Here is a 10,145-nt window from a genome sequence, read left to right as displayed (position 1 = left end):
TGGGCTGGGAATCACCAGTCAAGTGAGCTCATTTCCTGCCCAGCTCACGTGGGCCTTCCTGGTGGTGAGCTGGAGGCCTTGGGTCCTTGCCCTGCTGTCCAGGGAGGTGTGAGTGGGAAGCTCTTGTTGCTTTTGCTCCTGGGAAAAGATGCAACGTTTTATGAAGCTGATGACTGACTGGGGAATCTTTGTCATTACTAAAGAAGAGATTAAAGTTTTAGCAGTTTAATACATACATCTCTAAAAAGCTGATCGCACAGCTATGTAAGAACTATCAATTATGGAGAAGGCTGATGTACACAATCTACACAATCGAGGTAAGCACAGCTTTTGAAAGGGTATCTGTAAAAGGTATGGAGGAGGGGAAGAAGAACCACTGCAACAGGTGAATGCAGAGAAGAAAATATACTAGCTGTTAAGCTTTCAGACAAGTATTTGGTTAATGAGCATCAACGAAACATGAAGTATGTGCAATAGGACTTTTCTAAGTACAGAAACAATCCCTTGAAGCTATCTTATACCTGTAATAATTCTTTGCTGCTTAAATACGTCCTCTGGAAAAAAGATGAGGAAACAAACTAAACTAAAGAGGGGTCTGTTTTCCACCCCTGTGTAAGGAACTAGAAAAGAAAGTTTAGGAGACTGAAATCCTGACTGATAATGAGCTACCAAATACTTGCCCCCACCTATTTTCTTTGCTTCCCTCTTTGAAATGAATGTGCTTGCTTTCTTTGCGTCCTTTTTAGAGCTGCTCTCTTCAGGGTTCTTTGGCTGGTGGTTTTTCACAACTTCGGGCTGCAGGCTGTCAAACTTAGATTTGAACCAACGGTGAGCTGCTTCTAGGCTAGTTGTGATCTAGGCAAGACAGTGTAATTAGAACTGCAGAGAGAACAGTTAATGCATGCTGTTCCAGTTTTTGAGCTCTGTGCAAGAAGGGGCAGAACAACATACAACTCAATCTTTCTCCTGTACATAGGGATAGGAGCTCTTCATGATGCCCTTTTCCACTGCTGTGAAAAGGATGTATCAGAGAGGTCCTCACTACAAAGTTGCCCCACTTTTGGAGGGGCAGGGGGGAGTGTAATGAAGTCAACACAGGTCTCCAATACAGCATAAAATGCAGAAGCATTGGGAAGAAGGCGGGGGGGAAATGGATGCTGAGTACCACAAACTCCTGAGAAAGATGTGGGAAGACTAACTTTGCCTGAAGAATGCCGTAGAGATACTCTTTTACTATTAAGGTCTCTTTCTAATCACAGAACAGTACTTGGACTGGTAAGCAGCATGTAAGACCTCAGGCTGAGGCACCTCTATTACTTCTTTAATTTTACTTTAGGCTGGTTAATACTCTACAAAACATCTAAATGCCTAGATTTTCACCCCAAACTACTATAGTAATCCATGCAAGCTATAATAATTTGGATATTGTGGTACAGTCGTGCAAGCATGAGGTGATGCAAGGACAAATGACTTCTTGGGGTGGGGAGAGGGGGTGGAAAATGTGGGTTTGCATGATGTCACATATAGAGTGACATAAAAGCAGTTCGGGAGGGGGGGCAATTTACTTGGCCACAACACTTTTGGTAGGTTGGTTGACAGATATCCCGTGCCTGATAAAAACAATAGGCTGGGGGGGACAAAAGCTCTTCTTAGAAGCCCCACTAAATTGAAGCAATTCACCAAAAAGATAGAAACATCAATTTTTTTCTTTTTTTAAAGTATGATAAAGGCCACTTAGTTGAAAAGGCCAAGGAGGCACCTCACTCTTCACCAGAGACCCATATCTGAGATTTAAAGAGTTACTTGGTGCAGATACTGAAATACTATCTTGTTACTTCCAATGAATTATTATTCCAATGCTAACCAGTCTCACCTGTTCTGACTCTATGCTGGCTTCCTTCAGTTTCTGTTCTGTCTCCACTTTATATTTCTTCAGATGTTTGACTGTTTTTTCCAGTTTCTAGGTAGAAAAAGAAGTAACATTAATTTCTATACAATTTTTTCATGGCACAAACAAAAAATTGCAATACAACAGAAGGACTCTCTAATCTTTACTGTAGCTTAGAGTTAAATCTTTTTTAAAAAAACCTATCCTGTCTCTCTCTAAAGTCAAGATATATAGTGAATGTATGTTAAGTTGTTACTTGGGCTTTCTGGAGCAGACACAGTAAGATTTATAGGAATATCTTTTGACTGAGTTAATAAAGTCTTTCTATCACCTCTTCTACAACCCCATAGATTTTGCACAAAAATGCTTCCATGGGTGTCACCACTTTTTCATGCTACTATCACTTTACCTGACATTTGTTTTCCAGCTGTTGCCTTTGTCTTCTCTCTGCTTCCACCTGGGTCTCCAGCTGCCTGTTCTGCACTTGCATTTCATGTTGGTTTTTCAACAACACTTGCATCTTGCTCTGCACACTTTTCAAGTCTGACACAAATTTCTTGATGTCCTGTGACTGAAGACAAGACAAGAATGAAATTCCAACAACATTTTAGCAGATCAGTCTCTTCAGGAAACTGGTTGAGAAAGCTCACTTGTTCATAATTCTTCTGATACTCCTCGTTTATTGCTTCCATTTTCCTCAGTTCAGATTCAGTCTCCTGGAAATTGTTGAGAGAAACAAAACTTCAGGAATTTTTCAGGCTCACTGGCTCTTACATGGGAACTGTTTCTGCAGATGTCTGCATATTGTGTCCTTATTTCTTGCCCTGTGAGACTGAAGTTAAGAGAACCCATGCCCCACCACAGAAAGGGGAACAAGCAGTGACAGAATTGCAAAGGAGTCTAGATTCTCATTTAGGATCAGCTACCAGTTGAACCAAAAGTTCTACAGCTATAAAGGACGGAAAGGGACTAATCACTATACAAACAATATTTGGCCCAATCAATAATTAAATAGACTGTATTCACAAAATGATAAAAAGAACAAACGCTACTATAAAAATATAATGGGGGCATGGGACCCTATGGCATCATATTTAATATCGGGGGGAGGGATGACAGAAGCAGCCACACAATTACTGTAGCTGCAATCAATCTATTCATTTCTGTTCAGAATTTGAGTCCAGAGTTAGTTTTATTTTCAAGTCTAACTCCACTGCAAAGGATCAACAGCAGTCCTACTCAGTAGGAGAAAAAAGGAGTTCTCAACTAGGATATCTGTCCTTCTTGAAAAATGTGTGCATACCTTTACCCTTTCTGTCTTAGTTTTATACGTCAGGCATCGTCTGATTCGAGCTCTTTGGCTTTTTAGCTTTTCCTTGTAACTGGACAATGACTCTTCCAGCTCTATTAATTTCTGCCGCAGCTCCCTGTTAGCACAGGAAACTTCAGCCAATTTGGAGGAGGATTCTTCAAGGGATTTCTTTATCTAGGAGAAAGAGGAAAAAGTGAGCTCACATTAACTCTAAGAATTAGTTCATTCTATACAACAATTAATAAGCAGTACACCCAATTGATTTGCTGCATCTGAAGTGTGCTACAGCACCTGGTGTTTTGACTTTTCTTTAATACCCTTCTAACAAAGGGGGGGGAAAAAAGTGAATGCTGGGATCTGAGTAATACTAAGGTTATGCTGAGCTTTATGATCCAGCCCCCAAGAAACAAAGCAGACTTCCAAACCAGTATTTTATCCCTGGAAATTTCTATACAACCCCAGATTATCCTTTTGAAGTCACTGGAATGACTGATACCAATGTCTATACCAATGAGGTATACAGTGTTGGGGGATATAGAGTGGTACCTGAAAAAGTTAAGAGACCACAGATAATCACTGTGCATGGCCACCAAAATGTCTGTCCACCACATGACAAAATTCTGCTTTTTGGGTACAAGTGATGGACAACTCCACAGTGAATGGAAAGGGAGACAAGTATTTGTCATGAGCTGCTCTTGTTCTGTTGGAAAATTGTACAGCAGACCTCTTTCTCTGGAAATCAATCTCTGAAATCTTTTAATTCTATCCCTTTTCACCTCAGCAGATTCTTGACAGGCAGCTTTCCTGGAAGCCTCTTGTTCAGTTTGAAACTGCTTCTTCAAAGACTCTAACTGTTCAGCATACATCTTTTCCTCAGTCTTGGCTTTTTCCATTAACTGTTCCCTTTAAAGAGAAGAAATAAATTCAGTTATTCATGTTTATATTTAATACGCTTTATTTTATAAACACAAGAATAGGAAAGACAATTCCATTGTAAGTACTTTTGTCTTGGATATACTCTCCGCACCACTACTGTTTAAAGACTGGAATGTGTCTTCTAGTATTTTGTATTCCATTTATTTAAAAGGAGGTTCAAAATAGCTATACAATGTAAACAGACTTTTTGGAAAGAACACTTTAGGACAACTTACTTTCCTTCAGAAAATTAAATGGCTAAGCCTGTTTAGACAATGGATGATGAGGAGATTCAGACTGCACCTACACTTAGGTTTGAGGTTTTACTTACTAGCATCTGGTTTGGGGTGAGGAATTTAAACACCTATCCTGTGCTCTCCTTGCTATAGCTACTGCAGGCCACTTCCAAGTCTAAGTGACATCTGCTATCCTCATGGAAAAGCTGTTTGTAGAAGTGCCATAATGACCCTGGCTAAGCAGTTCCTCAGTACAGCAGAGTACGTCCAAGAGTCATTATGGGAACGAGTGAAAGAACCCATTTCTATAGCTCTGTATGCATCCATCTTTAGCAAGCTGCTGGCTCAGCATACAGTCAATGCTGATACCGATGGATGACTAAAGCCATAAAGCACTGATGTTAGTGCAAAGTAATGTTTCTCCTCAAGTGTGTAGTATCATGGATCTGGTCTTACCTGCAGACTATCAGCTGTTGGTGCTCAGTTTCTTTACTTTTCCGTTCATATTGAGCTTGGACCAGCTTGCTCTGCAGGGTATTATTGACCTGCAGAACTTCTTCCGAATGAAGAACAAGTTTCTTGTTGTCTGTTCTAGCACTTTCTAGTGTCTTACAAAGTGGTTCCACCTGTGCAGTAACAACAAATCAGATTTACACTTACCCAAATGAAAAAGCTTAGAAAGGAGTATTTTTTTCCTGCCCAGTCAGTATCAACTTACAGGAGGTAAGATCACCAACTGTCTGATTACAAACGTCCTAAGCACAGGCATCTAGATGGGAATCCTTACAATGCCAATCCACTGACTGGCTTAGTCAGAAGGATCAGAACAATTTCTCACATAGCCATGACTTTCTTGGAAAAAAAAAAAAAGTTCTTTGCCAATAGTGAGTGTGTTTGGGTTGTGAGGTAATCTTTCTGCCATTAAGTATTATGAGGAGAGATGACAGCAATTCCTTGGACTCTTCCTCTCTGATCTAATAAGAAAAAAAGAAAGGCTGTATAACTTCTGAAATCTCTGTTCATACTATGTATCCAGCTGCAGACTGTAAAACCTTCACCTGTGCCAAGGAATTTTTCTTTAGGGAGGAGGTGCTTGCCTCCTTCAACACTTAGATAATGATTTGTTGCACCATATTGCATTCAGAAAAAGAAAACGTGCTTGGCTCAACACCAAAAATGTAGTGGTGGCTGTTACTATGGAAAAATGTGGTCTCTACCTGGCTGCTGTGCTGCCTTCCCATGGCAACCAGTTTGGCTCGGCAATGTTCCAATTCTGTTTCTAGCACCTGTATTTTCTGTTGAGCCTGGCTCCTGAAAATGGAAATCGGATTAAAACAAAATCATGCGCTAAGTCAATTTGTGCACATCTCCTCTGAAGTGGTGACCATCTCACAGTTTGGTTCTCCACCTTAACCATACTAAGTTTTGCTTGTCACTGAAGTTAAACTTAAATTGTTTTTTACCTACTTTCCACAAGATGCACAAGGCCTGCCAAGCTTGCAGAGTTAGCTACAAGCACTAGGTGTACTTGGTTCACTAGTACTAAGTATGTTTCAGTGTTGCAGGAAAGGATTTTGGAAACTTTTCAAACAAACTTGTCCTATAGCTTATTAGCCAGAACCATGGAGAAGATGCCACTCTTCAGCTGTTATCTGTCTTCACCACACTGCTGACAGACCACAGAAACAGCATCAGTTTCACTTACTTGTCTTTTCTGAGGTTGCCAATTTCAGTGTCCTTGTGTCCCAGCTCAGTTTGTACCACAGCCAGAGCTGCTTGCATCTTGTTATGAGAAGCTAACACGTGCTCCAGCATGGCTGTTGCCTTACTGTTGTCATCCTTTCCTGCGTCCAGCTGGTGCTGCAGGTCTGCCATCTGCAGTACAAGAAATCATTAGGAAAAGGAGCAGAAAAATCAGTCATCTATTAGAGTGTTATTAAAGGATTCTTCTATAAGTAACCTGCACACTTAAGTATGCAATGGTTCTGAACATGGAAATAGCTTCCTCTAATTACATAATCTTTGTTCTACCCCTGGTTTAAGCCCAAGCTGACTGTGTGGTGGTATTCTTGGGGGGTTTTGTGGGTGTTTTAATTGATAGTTCCAATGTTTCTGAACTCCTGGCACCCAGGCTTCAGGTTGTGCCACAGATGCATGAAGCTGGGTTTTTAGTCAAAACCAGTTGTTGATTCTAATGTTGCTTAGTCTAAGTTTTCATCTGCATCTCTTTCAAGTAAAAAACACTCAACGGTTTCAGTCCCTGTTAATTTTCAGCCATTTCTTCATTGTTGTCAATTAGTCAACTGAAATAACCATCACTCTAACTTGCATTTCATGGTCATCACTCACCACATTGAAGTCTCCTTCATTAATCCCAGTAGGCCACCCAGTTTTCAATGATCTTGGAGTGAGAATGTCTATTATATTCTCCAATTTTTCTCCCATATTCTTTATAGCATTTAACAGAATCCTCTGACTGACCCTAGGACAATCTCCATATTCAGACACAGAGTTTCTTGAATGTTCAACTTGTTCAAAATGAACTCGGTGTAACGTAGAGCGGTGAGCAGAAGCACGTACATCAGATTTCACAGTTCCTTCTCCTGAGCCTGCAGCTGACCTAGCATTATGATCAGGAGACTTCTGTTGCCAAGACCTTGCTGGGGATTTTCTTCTTTTTGTTGCCATTCCTACCACAAACCAGGCAGCCCTTGGAGGTAGTGAAGATGTGAGTACCAAAAACAGAAATTTAAAAAATACTCTCCAAAATATCTCTTCAATGGAGCAGAAGTAGATGCTACATCTTATTCTTAAGTCTGCAGTACTTCAGGAAAATATTTAAGCTCTCTTCTGTGATACATTCCACAGCACGTTATCCAAAGTCATATGACTTCCCTCTGTATCTCGGCAGCAGTGGGACACAGTGCTGACTGGAACTTCATTAGAAGTCTGTGATGTCAGCTGTTGTCACAGCTTTGCAGGGCCAGCGCAGTCCCCTGGTTCCGAGCACCTCTCTGGTCTGCTCCTACTGTGAGACCTTTCTACAGCTAGTTCTCTATACCCACAAACCAATGGAACTGAGTGTTTCAACTTTCCCAAAATCTGAAAGCATTCAGGTCATGGATTCCAATCATCAACATAATATCCAATTGCCTTTGAAAACCTGATGAACCATCCTCTATGATGGAGAATAAAGTACAAGAGAAACTTTGATTCATTTTGCTTTCTGGAAACAGAAGGCAAAAATAGGACCTCCTGTTTTCCAGGGAAGTCTCCTAAACATGGTTACGTCTTCTGTATAATTTCTAGATCGATGGAGATTATGGTTAGGATTAACAGTTTGTCACTTTTGCCTCTTCAGTTTTCCAACTCAAAATGATTACAAGATTGCTTTGGTATCCAAGAAGCAAGGGAAGTCTGTAAAGAGCATTCACTGTTACAAGTTCATTCTTGCTTGTGAACAGAAGTCTCAATGCAGTTACTTGAACTTACAGCTTAGAACAGCAAACTCATGACAGAGCAGAGTCCATTTCACATTCTTATACCTACAAGCTTGGCTTCACTGCCCAGGATAAAACACCCCTTCTCTGTACTTCTCTCTAAGACTGAGCGAACAGACTGAAGCAGAATAACTGCCTGCCTCCCAGCAATATAGCTAGACAAGCATTATCTGCAGCTATTTGTTCTCTTACTGCGAAATAATAATAAATCCTGAGGACCATCTTTATAACCCTGTAAACTGTGTGTTTTCTAGCCTGAATACATGCAATCTACTTGCATGAAAAACAGCTCTGTTAAGCTGAGCTTCCATAGTTCTCATGTTTGTTTTGATGAAATCAGGTTCTGTTCCCAGCTGCAGACTAGAATGCTACAGTTAACATTAAACATATACTCTGTTCTTCAGGAAAAAGTGGGTTGAATCTGATTTCTAATGGCTATCTAAGCATTAGCTAGGCTGACCCTAATTCTGAGGGGTAACAAGTTGTCAAAGTTCAGTTTCAGCAGAGTGTATGTGGTCTCTATGCAGTGCACTTGCAAAGCTCACTATTATCTAAACGTGCATCTACAGGTCTTCCTCCAGCTTCTGCACTTCAGTCTTAAGAAAACAGATGTGGCAAAATAGCTCAGCTTTCTTTTAGTGCAGAAATGGAAAAGCATTCTCTTATCTGGAACACAGAAGCGGAGTGATGTGACAATGTCTCTCTGCTCAGAGCAAATGTTTTCTTTTCCCTGAGTCCCATAGCAGGAGAAGCAGCGAGTGAATAGCTTTTAACTTACACTTCAATAGAAATAACTCCAGATTAGAATTCACCTTGTTTTAATCCAGGCATGATGTCTTGCTCACTTCCTTCTGTCACCACTATCAGACCTTGGACTACTGCATAAAATGTAGCTTTCTTGCTCTCTAATAATCACTACACATTCTGTGCTGTTTTCAAAAGAAACTCATGAATCTTTGCACCACTGTCCCAAATCCTATGACATAGGTCACATTGAAGCAAAAGCTTTACTTTCAGCACCTCATTTAATGTCTAGCTAACTTCTGCTTAAGAAAGCTTACATATGCTGTTTATTTTTGCTTACCACCATGGTTTGCCTCCCTCCTTATTAATTTGTATTTTCTATAAAGTTTTCCATGTTTCTAATCTTTCAACCAATTTTCTACCCATATATTATGTTTTAATGCCCCCTGGTGGTTCTTAGCCATTCTACTATTTTCACACATTAAGAAATTTACCACAAATCCTAGAGAAGCTACATCAACAGCATCTTGTGACCCAAAGGCAGTATGGGCAGGATTGAAGATGATTTTGATACAGAACTCTCTTAATACACATGCTTGACACCACACAAATAAATTAAGTAGAGAAGATAAATAAGCACTTCCCTCCAAATTAAGTACTGAAGAGCTAAGGTTAAACAACCTTATCTTAGATGAACATAAAAAAAGGAGTTTTCCTTTTGAGCTGACAGATAGGATGCTGAGAGGTACCTGAAGTTTTCCTTTGTCACAGGTCAGTTTATTCTTGCTGTCAGTCAGCTCTGCCAGCACCTGTTGCACCTGCTGCTGGGCATACTGAGGAAAAAAGAGCGGACATTACCATTTTGTAAGGAAAACAATATAAAAAGCAACAAAAAGGGTGCTCAGCATCCTGTTTCTCCCTTAGTATTTTAACTTCCCCCATTTTTCCAGTATAAATTTTCAATTAGGTGAAACACTAAAACAGATTTAAAAAAAAAAAACAAACCAAAAAATATCCAAATGGCATAAATTCCTCCAAGACAGCTTAATCTCTAGGAAGAGCTGTTCAAACTGGTACAACCTTCCAGATGGCCAAATGAAGGCCACTGTCCTAGAAGCGCAGGCAACAAATGGAGAGATGAAAGAAACCTTTGACAACAGGGAACAGAGAAGCAAAAATAACTAGAATGAGAAGGCATGAACAGAATTAAAATAACTTAGTGAAGAAAAAAAAAAATTAAAAATCAGGCAACTTTTTAAGGTTCTGAATGCTCTATTGATTCATATTCTTTAACAGATGACTGCAAAAGGAGTTCTGTGTTAAATGGAAAAGTTATACATATGTTACAGATGAACTACTGTAGAAAAGTAACTTTGATTATCAAATAACAAACATTCAAAAGGCATTTCAGTTAATTCTTCTTTAGCATCGTGATGTTAGGACCTTATCAGCAGCTACGTGTTTCTTAGGATCTCCAACATATACAACTGGTCATTACATCCAGCACTGTAAAAAAAAAAAAAAAAAAAAAAAAAAAAAAAAAACACAGG

General features: G+C 39.8%; 1 protein-coding gene across 1 annotated transcript in view; it reads right to left on the bottom strand.

The window, feature by feature from the left end:
• Nucleotides 1-10: 10 nt before the first annotated feature.
• Nucleotides 11-10,145, bottom strand: part of CCDC150 (coiled-coil domain containing 150) — a 20,115-nt gene continuing 9,980 nt past the window's right edge. Inside the window, 11 exon segments of the mRNA XM_010569071.1 lie at nucleotides 11-197; nucleotides 687-855; nucleotides 1,874-1,960; nucleotides 2,298-2,459; nucleotides 2,539-2,604; nucleotides 3,192-3,374; nucleotides 3,977-4,103; nucleotides 4,808-4,977; nucleotides 5,569-5,662; nucleotides 6,057-6,226; nucleotides 9,090-9,428. Of these exon segments, the coding sequence (XP_010567373.1) occupies nucleotides 19-197; nucleotides 687-855; nucleotides 1,874-1,960; nucleotides 2,298-2,459; nucleotides 2,539-2,604; nucleotides 3,192-3,374; nucleotides 3,977-4,103; nucleotides 4,808-4,977; nucleotides 5,569-5,662; nucleotides 6,057-6,226; nucleotides 9,090-9,428 (1,746 nt within the window). The 3' untranslated portion in view covers nucleotides 11-18.

This window comes from Haliaeetus leucocephalus, unplaced genomic scaffold (assembly GCF_000737465.1).
Source record: "Haliaeetus leucocephalus isolate CR32 unplaced genomic scaffold, Haliaeetus_leucocephalus-4.0 Scaffold1, whole genome shotgun sequence".
In the NCBI taxonomy this organism is placed as follows: Eukaryota; Metazoa; Chordata; class Aves; order Accipitriformes; family Accipitridae; genus Haliaeetus; species Haliaeetus leucocephalus.
This window is presented reverse-complemented; position numbering and strand designations above follow the sequence as displayed.